Source organism: Cavia porcellus, unplaced genomic scaffold (genome assembly GCF_034190915.1).
Source record: "Cavia porcellus strain 051 isolate PalLab524CR breed Dunkin Hartley unplaced genomic scaffold, mCavPor4.1 scaffold_25, whole genome shotgun sequence".
Classification (NCBI taxonomy): Eukaryota; Metazoa; Chordata; class Mammalia; order Rodentia; family Caviidae; genus Cavia; species Cavia porcellus.
In genome coordinates, this window is record NW_026947508.1 from 568,595 (window position 1) to 588,843 (window position 20,249).

The 20,249-nt window shown below is 54.5% G+C and overlaps 2 protein-coding genes across 11 annotated transcripts; one reads left to right on the forward strand and one right to left on the reverse strand.

The window, feature by feature from the left end:
• Positions 1 to 5: 5 nt before the first annotated feature.
• Positions 6 to 2,741, forward strand: Mmp23b (matrix metallopeptidase 23B). Of its 7 annotated transcripts, none has more exons than XM_063235302.1 (8): positions 96 to 968; positions 1,156 to 1,295; positions 1,358 to 1,497; positions 1,601 to 1,729; positions 1,879 to 2,043; positions 2,121 to 2,231; positions 2,320 to 2,446; positions 2,531 to 2,741. In XM_063235302.1, exons 1-8 carry the CDS (start codon positions 813 to 815, stop codon positions 2,703 to 2,705), a joined length of 1,143 nt encoding a protein of 380 aa, XP_063091372.1. In that variant the 5' UTR covers positions 96 to 812; the 3' UTR covers positions 2,706 to 2,741. The 7 variants fall into 7 exon arrangements, 6 of the variants coding, with proteins under 6 accessions (XP_063091369.1, XP_063091371.1, XP_063091370.1 ...); XM_023565284.2 differs by having other exon boundaries at positions 101 to 968; positions 1,562 to 1,729; XM_063235299.1 differs by having other exon boundaries at positions 69 to 1,497; positions 1,562 to 1,729; positions 2,320 to 2,443.
• A 240-nt stretch (positions 2,742 to 2,981) lies between these two features.
• Positions 2,982 to 18,750, reverse strand: Cdk11b (cyclin dependent kinase 11B). Of its 4 annotated transcripts, none has more exons than XM_013153119.3 (20): positions 18,554 to 18,750; positions 17,757 to 17,880; positions 16,364 to 16,479; positions 15,089 to 15,216; positions 13,400 to 13,538; positions 10,284 to 10,420; positions 7,812 to 7,934; positions 7,246 to 7,341; positions 7,005 to 7,166; positions 6,709 to 6,774; positions 6,042 to 6,211; positions 5,519 to 5,609; positions 4,906 to 5,027; positions 4,589 to 4,694; positions 4,197 to 4,318; positions 4,011 to 4,118; positions 3,802 to 3,918; positions 3,489 to 3,637; positions 3,228 to 3,417; positions 2,982 to 3,143 (listed from the first exon to the last, which is right to left on the reverse strand). In XM_013153119.3, the coding sequence occupies exons 2-20, from the start codon at positions 17,865 to 17,867 to the stop codon at positions 3,051 to 3,053; spliced, it is 2,346 nt and encodes a 781-aa protein (XP_013008573.1). In that variant the 5' UTR covers positions 17,868 to 17,880; positions 18,554 to 18,750; the 3' UTR covers positions 2,982 to 3,050. The 4 variants fall into 4 exon arrangements, with proteins under 4 accessions (XP_013008573.1, XP_003461553.1, XP_003461556.1 ...); XM_003461505.5 differs by having other exon boundaries at positions 6,042 to 6,217; XM_003461508.5 differs by lacking the exon at positions 18,554 to 18,750 and having other exon boundaries at positions 6,042 to 6,217; positions 17,639 to 17,829.
• Between the last annotated feature and the right edge of the window lie 1,499 nt (positions 18,751 to 20,249).

Genomic DNA, 20,249 nt, shown 5'->3' on the forward strand with positions numbered 1-20,249 from the left:
CCTGCTGCCTGGGGCCCGCCGCCGTGTCCCGACCTGTGCTGACCCGGCGGGGCCAGGCGCCGAGTGGGAGGGGCCGTTCTGCTGCGGCAGCAAATACTTAACCGCGGGAGGGGGCGGGCGCTTTCCAAGAACCACTGCGCGCCAGCCGCTTGGCGCTGTCACCGTGGGCTCGCGGCCGGGGCGGGCTGCAACGCCGCCCGCTCTGGCCCGGACTTCAGGTCTCCACCCGCGCTGGGGGCCACCCCGTAGAGCCCTCCAGTCTTTGGCACCTCGACCGGCCATGCCAGGCGGGATAGATCCCCCGGCCGGAGCCTGGCCCCTGCTCACCAGTGGTCCCAGAGCCATCGACAGGGCCTGCGCCGAACCAGACCCTGGGGGTTCCAACCCCGGTGGACCCTCGCCTTGTACGCTGGTCCTCTGCGCCGCCCACGCCGCCACTCACTGCCACGTCCCTCACTCGTCCCCTCCCTCTGTCTGGGACGCGTCCTTGGCTGCTCATTCAGACAGCCAGGATGGAGACTATGCTCCAGATGCGGGGATTCCACTTGGGTGCTGGAGGCTGGGGTGGGTTTCCATTCGGGGTCACTCAGCCCCAAACACCCTAAGAGCCGGTCGAGGCCCGTGTACCTTCGCTCCTCACGGCGAGTGACCCCGCCTGCCAGGCTCTTGTGTGCCGCAGCCCGAGGCTCCCGGGCCGGAAGCCGGGGCCGCAGCAGCCAGATGGTCCCCGTCAGCCCCCCCCCCCCCGCCCCGCGGCTGTAACCCGAGCCGCTGGTCCCGCGCCGCCAAGAACTGATCCCAGCGTGTCCGCCATGCGCCGCGGGGCCTGTGTCCCCCCGGGGCCGTCCCGGGCTGTCGCTGTCCGGGGCTGCCCGCTCCGGGCTGCACTAGGCGCGCTGTGCCTGCTGCCCGCGCTCGCGGTGCTGTCGTGGCGGGGGGCGCCGGGCGGGGGCGCAGGCGCCTCGCAGGTGAGCGGGCGCGGGGTCTGTGCAGTCGGGTTGGTTAGAGGCGCGGGCTCAGCACCGCTGTCTCGCTCTCCGGCGCCGGGGGTGACAGGGACGGCGAGGGCAGGAACCAGGGCGCTCGGCTCGCCGCTCCTCTGCCCGGGTTCGGGCGCCGGCCCTGCTGCTCTGACGCTGCTTTCTTCCCGCGAAGAGCGACGTCCAGGGATGGGACGCCCCTGGGGTCTCCGCCAGCCGGGGACCCAGCCCGCCGTCCCCCCTCTCGCCCCGAAGACGCCGCTACACGCTGACGCCCAGCAGGCTGCGCTGGGACCACTTCAACCTCACGTACAGGTGCGCGCCGGTCCGGGGTGGGGTCCTGCGCGCCGGCGCCCCCTGACTCTGCGCCTCCCCAGGATCCTCTCCTTCCCCCGGAACCTGCTGAACCAGCGAGACACCCGCCGGGGCCTGGCCGCCGCCTTCCGCATGTGGAGCGACGTGTCGCCCTTCAGTTTCCGCGAGGTGGCCCCCGAGCAGCCCAGCGACCTCCGCATAGGTGGGTGCCGCGCCCCCGCCCCCGCCCGGCGCCCAGGCCGCGCCTCAGGCTCGTGCCCCCCCAGGCTTCTACCCGGCCAACCACACGGATTGCCTGGTCTCAGCCCTGCACCACTGCTTCGACGGCCCTACGGGCGAGCTGGCCCACGCCTTCTTCCCGCCCCACGGCGGCATCCACTTTGACGACAGCGAGTACTGGGTGCTGGGCCCGACGCGCTATAGCTGGAAGAAAGGTGGGGCGTTGCCCTCGGGCCGGCGGCGGGATACTCTGGGTGTCGGGGGTGCGGGGCAGGCGCCGCACCGCATTCCTGGGGGCCGAGTCACCCTGTTATCTCGGCGGCCGGGGCGCGGCGCCAGGCTCAGGACCGCCGCGGCCCCGCAGGAGTGTGGCTCACAGACCTGGTGCACGTGGCGGCCCACGAGATCGGCCACGCGCTCGGCCTGATGCACTCGCAGCACGGGCAGGCGCTCATGCACCTCAACGCCACGCTGCGCGGCTGGAAGGTGCTGTCGCAGGACGAGATGTGGGGGCTGCATCGGCTCTACGGTGGGTGCCGGGACAGTGGGGCGGGCGGGCAGGTTTGAGGAGGTGTGCCGGCGGGCCCTGAGCCTCTGCGCCCGCAGGCTGCCTGGACAGGCTGCTCGCGTGCGCGCCCTGGGCCCGCAGGGGCTTTTGTGACAGCCGCCGGAGGCTTATGAAGAGGCTGTGCCCCAGCAGCTGCGACTTCTGCTACGGTGACGCCCGCGGCGGGGGTGGGGGGCGCCGGGCGGGTGCGCACCCGGGCTGGCCCGGGCACTGATGCGGCTCCCCCACCCCCGGCAGAGTTCCCCTTTCCTACGGCGGCCGCCACCGCGCCCCCTCCCAGGACCAAGACCAGGCTGGTGTCGGAGGGCAGGAACGTGACCTTCCGCTGCGGGCAGAAGATCCGCCACAAGCAGGGCAAAGTGTAGTGAGTGCGGGCCGGGCAGGGGCCGGGACTGGGGCGGCAGTGGCGCCGCAATGCCGGGCAGGCTCCAGCCACCTCTCCCCGCAGCTGGTACAAGGACCAGGAGCCCCTGGAGTTCTCCTACCCCGGCTACCTGGCCCTGGGCAAGGCGCACCTGAGCATCATCGCCAACGCCATCAACGAGGGCACCTACACGTGCGTGGTGCGCCGGCGCCAGCGCGTGCTCACCACCTACTCCTGGCGCGTGCGCGTGCGCAGCTGAGCCGGCGAGGCCGCAGATAAATCACTACCGCCCCCACCCCCGGCTGGTTTCTGCGCGAGTGGGAGGCAGGCGGGCCCTGGCAGGGGGAGGGGCCTTGCTGGACGTCGGGGATGCAGGGCCCAGAGCACCCCCCGCACAGGGTGAGCAGGGGTGACGGGAGAGGGCGCGCACGCAGGCACAGGCCGGGAACAGCTGGCAGCTGGGCAGCGCCTGACCCTGCGCGGGGAGGGGAGGGCCGGAGGGGGAGGGCCAGGGAGGTCTGACCACACAGCCTGGTCCCGGGAAAAAGGCGATTTAATTCTACAAATTTACAAACGGTACAAAACAAGGGCGAGGTCAGCGGAGTCAGAACTTGAGGCTGAAGCCGGGGCCTGCGGCCGAGGCTCCCTGGTTGGTGGTGGTGAGGTGGAAGCCGGTCTCCTTCAGGTCATCGTCGCCCTGTGGGGCGAGCGGGGCGGCATGAGTGGGCGCGGGACGGCCCCCCGGCTGCCCTTCCCCCCTCCGCCGCCCCGAGTGCCTCACCAGCTGGCTGTAGCCCAGGCCACCCTCCGGGGGTCGCGGGCTAGTGCCCCGCTTCACACGCTGCTGCTCGCTCTTGGCCGGCCACGTGGGAAACATGGAGGGGTCAATGGGGAGCGGGGTCTCGCGGAAGTACTCGTGCTTGAGCCCTTCCTCGGCGTTGATCCTCCTCCCGGGGAAGTAGGTCAGGAACCTGAGGGGAGTGGGTGCCGAGTCAGGGAGGCCACCGGGCGGGCGCCCCTGCCCCTGCCCCGCCAGACGCACTTGTTCATGAGGTCGAAGCCCTGGTCGGAGAGTAGGGCCCCGAAGCGCTTGCGCAGGTTGTTGTAGGGGTACTCGCTGAAGGTCATCTTCTTCACTGCTGGCAGCTCGTTGTACCCTGGCCAGATTTTCTCGCTGGGGGTCCCCAGGTCCTGAAAAATTGAAGTGTCTAAACTGACCCAGCCCGAAAGGCCTAGCACTGGACAGGTGACCCTAATGCCTGTGCCTGTTACCAGGGAACAGGCCACACAGGGGCACACACAGGACCCCAACCCAGTCCTGCTACCAGCCACACCCTGAAGGGGCCCACACCCACCTTAAACACTTTGTTGATCTGATCGATTTCTGACTTTCCCGGAAACAGGGGCTTCTGTGTTAGCAGCTCCCCAAAGATGCAGCCCACAGACCACATGTCCACAGCGGTAGAGTATTCCTGAAATCCCCGGGGACATGGCCTGAGCTGGGCAGGATGCACCCTATTGAGCCCCACTGGAGGGGTGGTACCCTATGGACCCCTGAACTCACCTTGGCACCTAGCAGTAGTTCTGGGGCGCGGTACCACAAGGTCACCACGACAGGGGTGTAGGCCTTCAGGGGTGAGCCATACTCTCGAGCCAGCCCGAAGTCCCCTACCTGCAAGAAAGAAAGTGCTTGAGCCAGGCTGGGCCGGGGGCTCCTGGGTGGGCCGGGGCAGGTGGGTGCTGGGCTCACCTTGAGGATGCCAGCATGGCTCAGCAACAGGTTGGAGGTCTTGAGATCCCGATGTAGGATCCAGTTGTCGTGTAGGTGTTTCACTCCACGGAGTAGCTGGATCATTAGGGTCTTCACCTCCCCTGGAAAAGTGAGGGGTCACATTCACCCCACTCCAGGGAGCAAGGAAGACCCTAAGTGGGGCCAGAGTCCACCAGGCTATTATACCCAGGGACTCTGCTATGGGAACTTGCAGCCCATGGTGGCCTCCGAGCACTGTGCACAGGGTCACTGAGACCATCACATTGCCACACAGCTGGGGGCATTGCTGGGTGGGGGTGGTGGGGGGCATTGCTGGGTGGGGGTGGTGTCAGTGTCCCCCAAAACCTGAGGCCTCAGTGGCATGTCCGCACCTGGCAGGAAAGGCTGCTTCATGGTCTCCATCAGGCTCTTGAGGTCGTGCTCCACATAGTTCATCACGATGTAGATCTTGTCCATGTTGCTGCCCACGACGATCTCCTGGGGAAGGGACAGCAGGCCTGTTGGGGAACAGCCAGGCTCCCAGAAAGCCTGGCCCACTCATGCTGCTGTGTGCACTCCTAGGCACCCTGACGCCTCGGTTTGGTCATGAAAAACACAAGACAGCAGCTCCAGTGAGCTGCATGGGAAGCTAAGGGCCAGCCCTGCAAGGTCAGCCCAGGCAGCCGAGCTGCAGCGGGGCGGGCCTCACCCTGACAGTAACAATGTTGGGGTGCTGGGCCTTGAGGATGGTGTTTATCTCTCTCAGAGAAGTGATTGGGAAGCCCTCTTTCTCCTTCTCCATCTTCAGCCGCTTCAGAGCCACAATTTCATCTGTCAAGACAAACATTTACCGACAGGCGCTGGAAACACCCACTGGGTTCATAGCTGTCCACTCATTTTCATCCCCTTGCAAGCTAAGAAAAGCCCTGGATTCCAATCGCTCAGTGCAGACTGCTGCTGGGTCCCAGCACGCAAGAAAAAAATGGAGGGGCAGCCCCCAGCTGTGAGCTGGTTAGGCCACCCCTACCCTGTGCCTGCCCCTTCCCTGGACGAGTCTCCCCACACTGGACCATCACTTGCCACTGCAGCAAGCAGCAGAAACTAAGGCAGGGTGGGGTGCGTATGAGGCTCAGTGTGGCCCACACCACCAAACATGCTTGGCCACAGGCTGAAGGCAGACACTGACCAGAAGTCAAGGCCACCTATATTTGGGCCAGAGGTGGCAGCAGGACCACAGGGCTCCCATGAAAATCGTACCACTGACATGGCCATCCTGGGATAGACCACGTGGACGGCACACCCTGGGTCCAGGATCTGCTCACCTGTCTTCTTGTCCTTTGCTCTGTAGACCACGCCATAGGTCCCTTCCTCGATCCTGTTGAGACACTGGAACTCCTCCACACTGCGGCAGCCCTGGCAGGAAATGTGGGTGTGAGGATGGCTGCCACACACCCGCTACACCTTGCACAGCAGGCTGGGGGGAGACCCTGGCCCCATCACAGCTTTCCGAGTGGCTACCAAGGACACCCACAGCCCAGTGGGCCAGGCTCAAGGCTGCCTTGTCCTCCATAGGCCCTCATGACCTTTCCTACAGACTGTGTGCAGCATGAGTGTGGGCAGGGTGGCAAGGTGGCCTTGGTATCTAACTCATCCCCCACCCAAGGCCACACAAGGCCAGACCAAAGCCATACAGTGTGACCTTTGCGTCCAGAATGCCTCACTGGGCTGCCATGGCCAGTGTCACAGAAGGTGCAGGCCGGGCCTGCCTGCACAGCAGCGGGACACAGGCGGCAGTGCCACAGCAAGGCCAGGCATGAGCAGGGATTTGGCAGGGAGAAGCCGCACCTGCAAGGCCGGCAGGTACTTGGGTAGTTCCTGCTTGAGCTCAATAGGTGACAGGACTGGGGAGTCAGGTACGTAGTCGCCTTCTGTTGGGGCGCTGCTCTGTGGGGTCCCCTCACCCACTTCTTCCTCCCCTTCTTCACTATCCCCGGAGTCTCGGTCAAATCGTGACTCTGGAACTTGAAGAGAAACACAATTAGGGAACTGGGAACAGGCAGTGCCACGGGTCTTACACCCTCTGCAGTAGGTACAGATGGGTCTGGGGATGGCCGTGCTGGACATTCATGTTTGAAGTCCCTGAGAACATGGCTTGCTGAGGCCAGGCCACGCCTCCACCTGTGATGTCCCTGGCTCCGCCCAGTGCAGTCCCCTTCCCTGGGGACCAGAAGCAGAGGTGGCTTTCCTACCCTTTTTCCTACCCTCCCCTGCATGCTCATCAGGCAAGCCCTGGAGTGCGCCACTCCATTACGGCCAGGCAATCAGGTCCCAGTGGGCACTGACTGCCAAGCGGCCAGTGGCAGGGTATCTGAGGACCACTTCTGCTCCTGGCTGCACAGCTTGGGGGAACGACACATGGGGGAATGGCACAACTGCGGGGGCCCACATGTTGGGCCAGGCAACTGCACCCACAACAGGGAGGACATGGGAACTGTTGCAGGGAGCCACTCACCAACCACGATGTGGTTTTCATTCTCTTGCTCATCATCTTCACTCATTTCCTCATCACTGACTTCTTCTGCGAAAGGAAGCAGGTGGTGCCAGGCCCCACACACCCACACCGCCTCCTCCCACAGCCCTCAGGGTGGGGCGGCTCCCCGAGGGGCCTGGGCACCCCTGTGAGTCTCAAGGAGACAGCGGCTTCAGGCAGAAGCATTCACAGCTGGACCCAGATTTAGTCTCCTGCACCCCAATGCCTACAGTGAAGAGGACCCTGCAGATCATGAGGCCTTTCCTGACAGCACTCACCTGCGGACTGCTCGGAGGCCTCCTCAGAGTTGCTCCCAGTTTCCTCCTCCTCTTCCTCCTCCTCTTCCTCCTCCTCCTCCTCCGACTCCTCACTGGTACTTCCTTCTTCCTCCTCCTCCTCCTCCTCTTCCTCCTCCTCCTCAGAGGCTGAGCCTGACTCTGCTGCAGGGGGAAGCGCAGCTGTGGGTGGGCACTGGCCCCAATGCACAGCACCCATGGGCCTCGAGGACCGGCTGGGTACCTGAGGATGACTCTGCAGAGCTGGTCTTCCTCTCACTGTCACTGATATCTTGCAGGTCAGACAGCAGGTCTCGTTCTTCGATTTTTTCTTCTTTCACTTGTGAAAGAAGGCCATGAAGGATGAACAGAGAAAAATGCTTTTTTTTAGCAAGATAGCACTACCCCAAAGTCAGAAGTATCCTTCACATACTAAGCTTTACTCTAAGACAGACAGGTCATCCACTGTTTTTTTGTTTTTTTGAGACAAGGTGTAATTATGTAGTTCAGGCTGGTCTTCAACTCACAGCAATCCTCCTGCCTCAGCCTCCTGAGTGCTGGAGTTATAATAGGCTGGAGTGACAAGTGTATGCCACCATGTCCAGCTACCCACCCACATTTAACTGGAAAAGCAACTCTCAAATGTCTAGCAACAAACATCCAGGTAGAGGCCACTTGCCTTGCTTCATGCCAAGGTGGGCAGCCCCTTGCAGGGGGCACCACAAACTGTGACAGACTGCCTAGTTGGACTCTTCCTTCATTCCATAAACTGCCTGAATTTCAAATGCCAGGGAAGACCTTTGGACCCACCTGGCTTGCGGCCGTCTCCCAGCTCGAAGCGCTCCCGTGGGGGCCGCGCAGGGCTGCGGCTCCAGTGGCTGGCCTTCCCCTTGTCACTGTAGTCCTCCCTTAGGGTGCGGTGGTGTGCAGAGACTGTAACACAGGACAGAGCAGAGACATCGCTGGCTTTTACATGGCCATAGAAGCACACAGCTCAGGGAGCAAAGCTCTGACCCTCAGGAGGCAGGCCCCCAGCCTGACCCCGCCCATCACGGAGGAAGGAGCAGGAGGGGTTCTAGGTAGATAGCACAGGAAGCAGCCCTGGAATTTGGAGTCCCGGCCCCCCACAACCACATTGGCAGAGTCCATCTCATGGCCGGTGTGGCGCCTTAAGCCTGCTGCCCTAAGTGAGCTCCAGGGAGGCCCAGGGGGCAAACAAGACATTTCAGGTGACTCCGGCCCTTGACACGGCAGCCTCAACCCCCAGACACCCAGGGCAGGCAGCTAAGCAACGAGCCTGGCACCTGCGAGACCAGGCTGGGCCAAGGACCTTGTCCTGGTCACTATGGATCAGAGGGCTGGGCAGAGGCTGTGCCACTGAGACCTCTCCTTCTCTGGCTATGGGGCCTTCTGACACCTTCCAAAGGGCTTCTGGGTCCTTTTCCTGCCTTCCCTTCTCCCTCATTGGAACCTAGACATCTAAGGACAAGGTGCTACATGGGGACACCCAGGATAAATCTGAGTCACCTGTAGGAAAACTGATGGGTCTTAAGACTGTAATGTGGGGGCTGGGGATTTAGCTCAGTGGCATAAGCACCTGCCTTGCAAGCAGGTGGTCGTGAGTTCAATCCCCGGTACTGATAAAAAGGAAAAAGACAAAAAAACAAAAAAAGAAAGAAAGAAAGAAAGAAGACTGTAATGTGAAGCAAAATAAATACAGGTTAAATGTCACATGGTTTCCTCTTATATGAAAACTCAAAATATTAAAAAATCTAAAGAGCAAAATAAAAGACAGGATCAAGAAAATAGACCTTTTGCTATGGGAAGGAGATCTAGGGACGACAGAAAGGGGATATAAAAAGGACTCAGAGGTGACATATCAGTACACCAGCTGTCTGTGCTGAGCATCCTCCTTACGGATCCACACACACTAGAAACACTGGAAAGCAGCAAGGCAAGGCGAGTGTCGCCCAGGGGCTGTAGCAGGACTGTCAGCGTACGCCACAGATGCCGAGGCTGATGAGCTCAAAGTGCTGGAAGAGAAAACTCCCAACCAGAAACTCCCTATTTGGCAGCTATTCTCTGGCAGGGAGGGCAAAGTCAGGCTGCTCCTAGCCGAGCAATAGCTGCAGGTTGCACCAGTCGCTGCCAACAGCTGAGGAGCCCAGGTGGCACATCACATGGAGAGGCAGAGCTCAGTGCCCCGCCTGGGCAGCTGGCAAGACCTGCCTCAAAAACAAGTGAACAAAAAGAGCTGGGGAGGCAGCTCAGGGTGAAGCCCTGGGTTCAGGTACAGCACAGGAAGAAAGGAAAAAGTGCTTGTGAAGGCCAGAGAGTGCGGAACCAGGTCACAGCAGTGCCCGTGGGAAATGCTCCCTGCCTGGTGCTGAGCTGCCAGCACTTGCACAGGGGTGTGCAGGGTCCCATGGGATCCTCGGCAGGGACAGAGCCGCAGGGAGCACAGCACTGTGTGCTGATGATACTCTTCCCTGGGACCCACGTGACACGGACATAGGCACGTCACTAGCAAACTTCACAAGCCAAAAGTGGCTACAGAAAACTGGGGCAGGAGAGACAAACAGCCAGAAAGACCATGGGGAAAATAAACAGCAAAGGCCAGAAGTGGGACACAGTGCTCAGCCAACCTTCAAAAGGAAGGAAGCCCTGGCCCTGGCTATGACAGAGAAGGACGCCGAGACTTCCTGCTGAGCGTCACAGAAGACAGAGTAGTGAGGCTCCACTCAGGAGACAACTGGCGGGTCAGATTCCCTTCAACAGAAAGCAAAACAGAGGGCTGAGGTAGGAGGATCACCAGTTCAAGCTGAGCCTTGGGGATTTAGCAATTCATCCAGACTCTGTCTCAGACTAGGCTTGGTGGCACATGCCTATAATCCCAGCACTCAGTAGGCTGCGGCAGGAGGATTACAAATTCGGCCAGCCTTTGCTACACAGTGAGACAAAGATCCTGTCTCAAGACGAAAAATAAGAAAGGGATTGGGAGTCTAAGGAGCACTGTTTTCAGTTTCACAGGATGAGAGGACTTGTGGAGTCAACGTGCACACAGCTGTGTGACAACGTGTACTGGATGCCACTCTGCGCACACTTGAAAGTGTGGAGACAGGAGATTTATGCCAGGTGCAGCTTGCCATAGTTTTTGTACAAAGGAAGAAAGGAAGAGCCAGAGGCAGAGCACAGGGCCGAGTGGCAGGGCTCCTGTGGGCGTGTGCCTGGCACGATGCAGCAGCACGGCACAGCAGAGCAGGGCCTGCTGGCGCCGCGTACCTTCCCTGCGGGCCTCGCGCTCCTTGCGCCGCTCCTCCGCCCTCCGCTCCCGCTCCTTCTGCTCCCGCTGCTCCTTCTGCTGCTCCCTCATCTTGCGCTCTCGCTCCCGTTTCCTCTCTAACTGCTCCAGGCGGTCCCTGGAAGAAGCAAGTGCCAGCCATCATCCTCACCAATGCCACGGCCTCCCTTCCCAGGTCCTCAGGCAGCTTGGAAATGACCTGAGGCCGCCACTCTGCCAAAGCTTCCTAGGTAAGGACGTGCGCCCAGGCCTCCACAGGCTGCAGGATGCAGAGTGAAGCAGACAACCTGCTCTGCTCAGCTGGGAACGCTATCACACCTGGCATGCACCTCTGTGTTCAAGCAAGAACCCATCTTAAAAGCGGCTAATCTGATCTAGGCGTGGTGGTGCACAGCTGTGACTCTAGCACTCTGCAGGCTGAGACAGGAGGATCATGAATTTGAGCCCAGCCCAGGGTACACAATGTGACCCTGGCTCAAAAAACAGAAATTCACTGGGCATGATGGCACATGTCTGTTATTCCAGCACTCAGGAAGCTGAGGCAGGAGGCCTGACATGAGTTTAAGGCCAGCCTGGGCGATATAGTGAGTTATAGGTCAGCCTCAACTACACACCAAGACCCTGTCTCATAAAACAAAACAAAACCAAAATGATGGCCAAGTGCGGCACTGTCACGAAGAGGATAGGTGCTCAGGGAAAGGGGGTGGGCCCTTCTTAGCTGACATCTGTGCAAGTGGCCCAGTCAGACTGGACAGTATAGTCTTACACGGAACAAGGGCGAGCTGCCTAGAAACAGCAGACACGCTGCAGATAATCATGCAGCTGGCTCCATCCCAGAAGTGCAGACAGCCAGATCATGCCAACATTCCCATGCCAGAGCCTGACAGCATCTGAAAGTTGCAGTATGAGCTACCCTGGAAGGAGCGCAGGGTGATGTGAGCCAGGTCACAGCACTGCACTGACGCAGAATATGTGGAGTCTCGTTGGGGATCCGCATCAAGCATTATGGGATCTGAGAGTCCCATGTCGAAGTGAGTTCCAACTTTTTACTTTAAATATGTATACCTAGCGTACCATTTTAACTCCTGTTAGGTGTACTATTTTTTTTTTTTTATGTGCACTTTTTTTTTTTGGTACCAAGGATCGAACTCATGACCTCACGCTTGCCAGGCAGGCACTTATGCTACTAAGCTAAATCCCCAGCCTTGTGCACTGTTTTAAAATGTGTTTTCTTAGTGACTGCTCTAGAAAGTGCGATACCCACCCAGTAAGATTAGTATTAATGAGCTAGGTCCATGGCACATACATGGAACCCCAGCTGCCCTGGAGGCTGTGTGAGGACTGCAGTTTGGAGCCCTCAGCAAGATAGTCTCACAATAAAAATTGCGGAATGCAGTTTAGGGGCAACACCCCAGGGTTTCACCTCCAGGACTGCAAAAAAACAGAAAGTGCTGAAGTGCAGGAGTGGTCCTGCTCCAGCCGCCCATCTTCTGTCTGTGCCAGCTCCACACAGCTGTGGCACCAAGCTGTAGGCACAAAGCCCTGTGCGCTGCGCCCTGGATGCGGTGGCTGAGCTGTTCCCAGTAACGAGGAGACTCCAGGTCTCTGCTGCAAAGGTGAATAGATGGCTGTGGTCATCAGATCTGGGAGGTTTTCTGCCGCTGTTTCCATTCTTCTCTCCTGGGACCCCAGCCACCCACAGTACATTGTGGTTTCCACCTTCATGGGATCACTGACTCCTCAGGCCGGGGCAGCCTCCCTGTGACGCCAGTGTGCACAGCACAGCACACGCCAAGTTCCGGCTGCTGGGGACCTGGCCCCTCAAGCAGGCCCCTGGGGTGGCCTGGATGGCAGCTCACATGTCTGCCATGCACTCCCATGGTGGCTGGACTTCATGCTAACAGAGCCCACAGAGAAGCCACATCCACTGAGACAGCGGAACGGCAGGGAGCTGCGGGACACTTAAGAGACCAAACAATTCCCAGGCCACAGCCCCTTGCTGCTATGCTCACAATAGTGCTGCAGTTTCCCGATAACAAACTGAGCTGTGTCTGTCCATCTGTCTGGCTTCACATCTGCTGTCATGGAAGCTTAGCCCACACTGGCCTCTGCCCCCACCTCTGCTTTGCCTTCCAGGCGGCCACAGAGAAGCTGGCTCCATCCACCGACTTCTGCCCCCATCCTGTGCACACCATGGGGGCCCGGGCCAAAGGGCCTGACAGTGCTCGCCAACAGGACCTGAGCGCAGGGCCACTGGGACTTAGTGGTTCCCTCTTGCCCCACCTCGATGGTCACAGTACTCAGGATGGCAGACTCCACACTGTTCAGAGCTCCAGACACCTGTGTTCACCCAGCAGGCCAGCTCCCCACCCTCCCTAGACGTGACCCCAACACACAGAGGCAACCCTTGCATAGGACCCCGCTGGGCTGCAGACCATGGAACTCGCTGAACTCACACCCTCCCCAGCAAGTCTGCGCTGAGAAAGTGCAGACTCTTCCAAGGCCTTGGCGGTCTCATCTCATTTTCCTGCTCATTTTTGTTTGAAAGAAGTGGAGCCTATTTCTGGTATGACCAGAAACGTGACCTAAAGCAATCTGTTTCCCCTGGAGCTGGGCAGGTGCTGAATTTGTCCCACCCAGACCACCTGTAGCCCTGCTTCTGCGTCAGGATTCACATGTATGGTCTTGGCTGACTCTTCAGGAGTCTGAGAATGGCTCACTGCTGAACACCACAGCCCTCATGGCTCTTGCAAAGAGGAGCCTGACCTCTCTAGGTGCCAGGTCCGAGGTTCTGAGGCCATTTCTGGCCTCTGCCATCCCGTGGCCTGTTGGATTTGCCTCCAAGCGATCACACCAAGCGCATGCTGGCCCTGATTTTAGCTCCTCCAATGGGCGGGCACCGACATGGAATCTGAGCGACCTCTGCTGCCCAGTCACTCACCCATCTGCCAGGCACAGTAAAAGTCCTCTACTCTGGGCCAGCCCTCCTAATAACAGCCCCAGCATCCCAGTCCTGGAACGCCTCCATCCACACCTGGGCACCAAGCCTGCTCTGTCACACTAATTCCCACCCATTCAATGCAGGGCTGGGCCTCACCGCTCTCTCCTCGAGTGCTCCCGTGCCATCTCCCGCCGCTTCTGTCGCTCCCACTCCCGGCGGGCTTTGTCCTGCTCCTCTCGGTGGCGTTTCCGACGTTCATGTTCTCTTTCCTTCTCCTTCACTCGGGCGTGCTTCCCTGAGGAGCAGTGACAAGAGTCAGGCACGGAGCCTCACTGCTGAGAGCTTCAGCATTAAGCAAAGGGACGCACACAGCGGAGAAATAGCAATTTCTCTCAAGTCCCTAACTTGCTAACATGTAGCGCATTTCCACACCTCTTGGTTTCAGGCAACACACTATAGAAAACACTTGCTATTAACACTTCACAAAAATAAATAAATAAGCAAATCAAACAAACAAGTAGATAGAAATGAAAATTCTTCAGAAATTCCACTCAATGTCAGCTAGTCTCTAGAGAACCACAGCAACGGCTACTACACAGCAAGCTTCCAAGACCACCTGCACTTGAGGAACAAGGGCCCTGGGCTGAATTTGTGGATACCAGTTTGCCTCCTCGTTCACTGTGTCAGGAGCTAAATAATGAGCCTAATTTTCTCACTGGTGGGTGATAACTGAAAATAAAGATTTACTTTCATGTTTGGTTCTTTAAAGTCAAACTCAAATTTTTTTAAAAAGAAGAAGATATATAAAACCATATGTAGGGGCTGGGGATTTAGCTCAGCGGCATAAGCGCCTGCCTTGCAAGCAGGCAGTCGTGAGTTCGATCCCCGGTACCGATAAAAAAGACAAACAACAACAACAACAACAAAAACCAAAAACCACATGTAATAAGATTCCAAATATGAAAACATTGTTGTTATCACTAAACAGAATTGTAATTTTCATCTTTTTATCTATTTTAAATAAAGTATGATGCAATAGTTTCACAGTTGATGAGAACAGTCACAAAAAACAAAAAAGCCCCAGAAATGGTAACCCACATCTGTAATCCAAGGACTTGGGGAGGCTGAGGCAAGACCATTAAGTTTGAACCCCTCCTGGGCCATGGAGAGACTGTGTCTCAAAATCAATAACAAAAAAGGCTGGGGATGTAGCTCAAAGTTAAGACTCTAAGGACCAAACAGCTCAAGGTTCAATCACTAGAACTGTGCAAAAAAGAAAACAAAAACCAAGAGAAAGCTATTTAATTAACTGCATTTATAATAATGAGATGTAAACCAAGCCCCAGAGCTTATTTTCCCAGTACCAATAAGAACCTTTTTTTACATTATCTTTTCCCATAGTGCTTTTTGTGACAGGGTCTCCCTAAATCGCCCAGGTTAGGATTAAACTTACAATCTCCCTCCCTCAGACTCACAGTGCTGGGACTGCAGATGTGTGCCTCCAGACCTGGCTCCCAAGAGCTTGCTGTACTGGCATGAAATCAAACCTCTTTTTAAGCTAATCAAACCTCTCTTTAAGCCATTAAATTGGACTTGACAAAACACCCATTTTTGATGGGGTATTTTTGCTATACTTACACACTTATGTTAGTTTAATGTGTAAACAAACTATTCTAAAACAAAATGAGGGGAAAACACAGAAAGGAAGATAATATAATTAACTCAAATGATCAAGAAATCACACTTTTAGCTATAATTTTCATTTCTTCTCTCAGCTATGCTTCTGGAGAAGAAAGATCACCAAGGGTACAATAATGACATCAAAGAAAACAAAGACTTCCTTACCCCCTTCTGCTGAATGGCTACGATGCCTACGCTTCTCTTTTCTCTTTTCATCTTTCCTGTGATGGTTCTTTTCTTTCCGAGACATTTGCTGAGGTGGTTTGATAGCCAGAGAATCATCTTCCTCTCCTCTGAAATAAAATATAACACATCTCATCATCCTGGGGAAATGCATAGAAAAACAGAATATCACAGAGTTTCTCCAGCACAGGAAAAAACAGCGTTCACAATGACATAAAGATGAACAAAAACACAACAACAAAAAAAGGTGAACTTGAATCATCATTTAAAAAGGCTTATTGAAAGAAATGTAAGTGAAAATAACAAAAATAAGAGAAAAACCCCATAGTTATGTTAATTCTAAAATGTAAGCCATTTTAAGACTAAGATGAAAAGTGTGAGCATCATTGTCATATGTGGAATAAAAATACTTTTTATAAGGGAGGAGGGGCATGTTCAGTATCTTGATTATGGTGATGCATTTGCTGGTAGGTAAAAATTTATCAAACTGCATACTTTCAATATATGTAGTTTGACAGTTTATAAGTCAACAAATGGTTAAAAAGGCCCCAAATTTTATCAATCTATTTAATGATCTAAAAAATTCATTTAACAGTATCTTCAACTGATTCTATATCATCAAAATCTTGGAAAATTCACACTCATGAGTGCCCAGGATAAGCACTCAACCTTGTTTTTGTTTGTTTTGTCCTTTTGAGACTGGGCCTTGCTATGCAGTTCAGGCTGGCCTTTCGCTCTCTATATAGCTCAAGCTGGTCTCGAACTTGCAACTATCCTCCTGCCTCAGCTTCCTGAGTGCTGGGATTACAGGAGTGTGCCATAATGCCTGGCTCTCAATCTTAATTTATGGTGGTATTTCCTTAATTATCTCATGATATGAAAAACCAAAAATGAGACATATCAGCTCAGGAACAAATAGAGCATTTGGCTCTTAATGTGAATGTTACTGTTAGTGGCCCCGCTCTACATTGGAGTGTATAAAACCTTAGACTTGCAACATAGGGTGAACATTTCATTTAAATGTATTATCTAAAGGGTGTGCACTTGACTGGAGAAGCATCAGACGGAAGGGAACACTCCTTGAACAGTCTTTTCAGGAGGTGTGAAGTGATAACTAAGAACATAGACAACCTCATTGGTTAGGCAAACTTGGTTTCAGATCAGTAACTGTGAAGGCCAGCCACACCCTGGGCTGTGGAGGGTGCTCCTTGGTCTCTTTGCATATCCTTCTCTTCATCACATGGTACATTTTCTCACCTGTCTTCCATAGAGTCCTCTCTTCTGTATGGTGAATTCCTGATTGTGATCTCCATGCGGTGATCTCTCAGCTCCCCCTCCTCAAGGGAATCCCGCTTGGAGTCCCGGTCATCAGACTAGAAAGCAAAGAAAAATGTGTCACTTTCCTTACAGATAGACTGGGGAGGGGGGTCTTTTTGAGACTATGTAGATCAGGCTGGCCTTGAGCTCACTTTGTAGCGCAAACTGGTTTCAAAATCGCAATAATCCTCCTGCCTCAGCTTCCCAAGTGCTGGTATTACAGGCATATGCCACCATGCTCAGCTCAAACACACAGATTTTTTTTTTTTTTTTTTGGTCTTTTTGAGACAGGGTCTCTATGCAGTTCAGGCTGGCCTTGAACTCACTTTATAGCCCAGGCTGGTCTCGAACTCTCAATGATCCTCCTGCCTCAGCCTCCCAAGTGCTGGGATTACAGGTGTGAGCCACCTCGCCCGGCTCATATAGACAGATTTTTTTTTTTTTTTTTTTTTTTTGTCTTTTTCATTTTTATCAGTACCAGGGATCGAACTTACGACTGCCTGCTTAGAAGGCAGGTGCTTATGCCGCTGAGCTAAATCCCCAGCCCCTATATAGACAGATTTTTAAATGATAACCAAACTTTCCTGACAACCCAAAACAAACTTCCACTGATACTTAGAACAAGCAAATGTTACAGGATATAAAAAAATTGTATTCAAATCCTACAACATTAAAATTATAACTCTGTAACACAGAATCTGATGGAAAGTTTAAAATCAGGATTTATGAGAAGGGACATCAGATTTTACGCTCATTATGTTAGTTGCTATGGGCTAAAACTGAGGCTTAAGCTGTATTTTACACACCAAATACTTTTCAGTACCTTAAATGATACTGATAAATACCTCAAAATGATTCCTAATTTTACCAGAAGTAATGATACTAATATGTTTTAATAAATTACTAAAAACTTTTGAGTTTGTTATTATCTAAACCAAGAAAGATAGAAAACTCATTAATTTTTTCTTTCATCGATATTAATTTTAAGGCAAGTTCTCACTATGTTAATAATACTTGGAAATACATTATGCATACATTGACAATGAAATGAGAAAACTTAGTCAAGTTGTACTAATGATTCTAGTTTCAGAACATTTTATTCTCCAGGTAGACAGTCACATCTAGACACAGTTTCAAGGTGTTATCAATCTGCCTTCAGTGTAAACTGAGTATGTCAACGTCTTTGTTAATTTCTAGAATAGATTTTGGGCTCACCTGTGACATTTGGAAGTACAAAAGAACTTCATCGAAGAAGCGTTGTTCTAATGGAAAAATGAGGGCAAAGAAATTAAATCTCCTTTAAGAAAACAACTTACTTAAAAACACAGCTTACATTTTTTAAGCGTTTTATCTCTGCTTTTTCCTCTTGTTCCTTCCTTCGTTTCTTTTCCTGGAGAATTTCATCTAAAGTTTTCACTTTCCAAGAGTCCTTTTCATCACCCATTTGAGTTAAAACACTGCAAAAAGAAAAAAATTCAAGCAACCTCGGGAATCCCACCTGTGGCTGATGCGTCATAGTCTCTGAACGCTCAACCCCAGTCACTTTTGAGTGTTTCAGAATAAGTCCTCCGAAGAAGGCAGCGCTCTAAGAAGGAACTGCTGGGATCTCATCGGTTTCCTGTCACTTTTGTAAAGTCGCGCAACTTTGTTGGCCTTTGTACACTTTTCCATAAAACGGGCGGAACACGTACCTAATGGCCCAGGAAATAATCCTTAGCTCAGTGCCCGGCACCCACCCGGCACCGCCTCTGATGACAAAACAAGGTATCGAAAGAGCACTTGGGCCAAGTAGAACCACTGGTCGCCGGACGGGTGTACCCTCCGTCAGGGGTACAGCGATCTGGGGCGCGCGCGTCAACAAGGCTACCTGACGCGGGCGCGGGGCTCCTACTTCCTTAGATTCAGTCACGCAAACGTGAAGCTCAGCACCGCAGGGGTTGGCTACAGAGAGCGCGCTGGCCCCCCACCTCCTCCACCCGAAGCTCCCCGCGGAGTAAGACTGTACGCGGGAGCTGGGGCGCCGCTCGCTCGCACCCACGGCCGCCTCCGCCCTGAGGCCTGCTCGGACCCGAGCCCTCAAGGCCGCCTTCGCCCGGCGCTCCCCGCCCAGGCCTCCCGGCTGCCACTCACCCCTGCGCCGCTGCCGCCGCCGCCGTCGGTCCCCGAACCTGAGAAGAAACAGCGCCCGGCGCGCGCCAGGAGCGTCTGTCACTTCCTGCGGCGACGCGGACTGATGACGCCCAAACGCGACACGGTTCTGAATCTCCACTCTGGGACTCAAAGCATCAACTCCTGTTACCCACCAAGGTGTCGTCACTTCCGGAAGCGGCGCTGATTGATGATCTAAGAGCGATGGGGCGGGAGTTCCAATCCACTATTGGACAAACCTCTGCGCCCTGGCCTCTGTATGTCGTCACTTCCGGGAATGATGCTGGTGGATGACTCCAGAACCGAGACTAGGAGCAGCAGCGTCTGGCGAGCCTCTCAGTTTGTGACGCAAGAGCCCAGGGAGTATTGTTTCTGAGGCCCTCACGGAAGTCAGCGGCCACCGGTACAGAGGCAAACTCTTCTGGCGCCGCGGTCGGCCCGGGCCTGAGCCCGACCCCCTCCCGCCCAGGTGCGGTCCCCAGGCTCCCCGGGTCAGCAGAGCCCTTGGCTTGGTCTTGAGCCCCATCCATGCTCCCTTGAGCTCTAGTTTCCAGATGAAGAGAGGAACGTCTTGCGTCTTACAGCCCCTCACCTGGGTCTACGTGTTAGGTGTCCAGAGCCCATTGCTTTGGGCCGAGCCTGCCCTCGGCTAGCGGACTGGACCAGAGCAGAATTCATTCGTGCTGAAGTTCCAAGCAACTAAGTGGGAACTATGTTGTTTTTCTAACTTTTCCAAGACCTGAGAGCGAGATGACATATCTTCAAGTAGGCTAGTTATATCTAGCATGAGGAGGAAGGCTCCTGTCTCAACCTGCACAAGGGAAATAACTTCGAAACGACCTATCACTTTTTATTGTTTCAGCTTTGCTGAGCTCTTCTGTCTGTAAAACCAACTTTCTCTGCCTGCTTCATGAGACCATTGGTTCTATTTGTGTTCCAATTGCAGAACTACAAAACCAATTAAGACTTGTAAACCTTTTGTAATTTTGTGACCTATACAAAAACCAAGGCAGGTGGAACTTATAATGCAATTTTAAAGCAGGTAGGATGGCAGTGGTTCCTGAAAACTTACCCACAGAGATTTGAGTCTCAGCAGTATGGCAAGCTACAGAAATAGAACACACACAACCCGGTGACCAAATGAAAATGCATCTTCCACATGTCTATGTTGAGTTATCCTATGGGTTCTTTTTAGAACAGTAAACCTAGCTGGGCTTGGTGGCACACGGCTGTGATCCCAGCACTTCGGTGGCTGAGGCAAGAGGATCAGTAGGATCATTGTGAGTTTGAGGCCATCCTGGACTGTATAGTGAGACCCTAACATAAAAAATAAATAAAAATTTAAAAAACTGAAGATATAGTTCAGTGGTAGAGTGACCATGGGTTCAAACCCAAGTAAGTACCCCACACAGGCAAAGACTATCGTGGGGAAGGATGAGAGGCACTGGAAACTCCTCCTCTCAGAAGGAAATGGGTTACTTTTTGTGCCCCAGCTTTTACTCTGCTTCCTGAATTTTCAGTTACTTGGGGAAGCCTTTTTCCCCCTCATTTCACAATGGAATCTTATGCAGGCAATAAGAAATCCCATCTTGGCCAGTTCAGTACCATAAATGTGAGAGTTACACAAAAAGGAAAAGTAAGAAGCACTAACATTTACTTCACCTTTTCAGAATAAGGA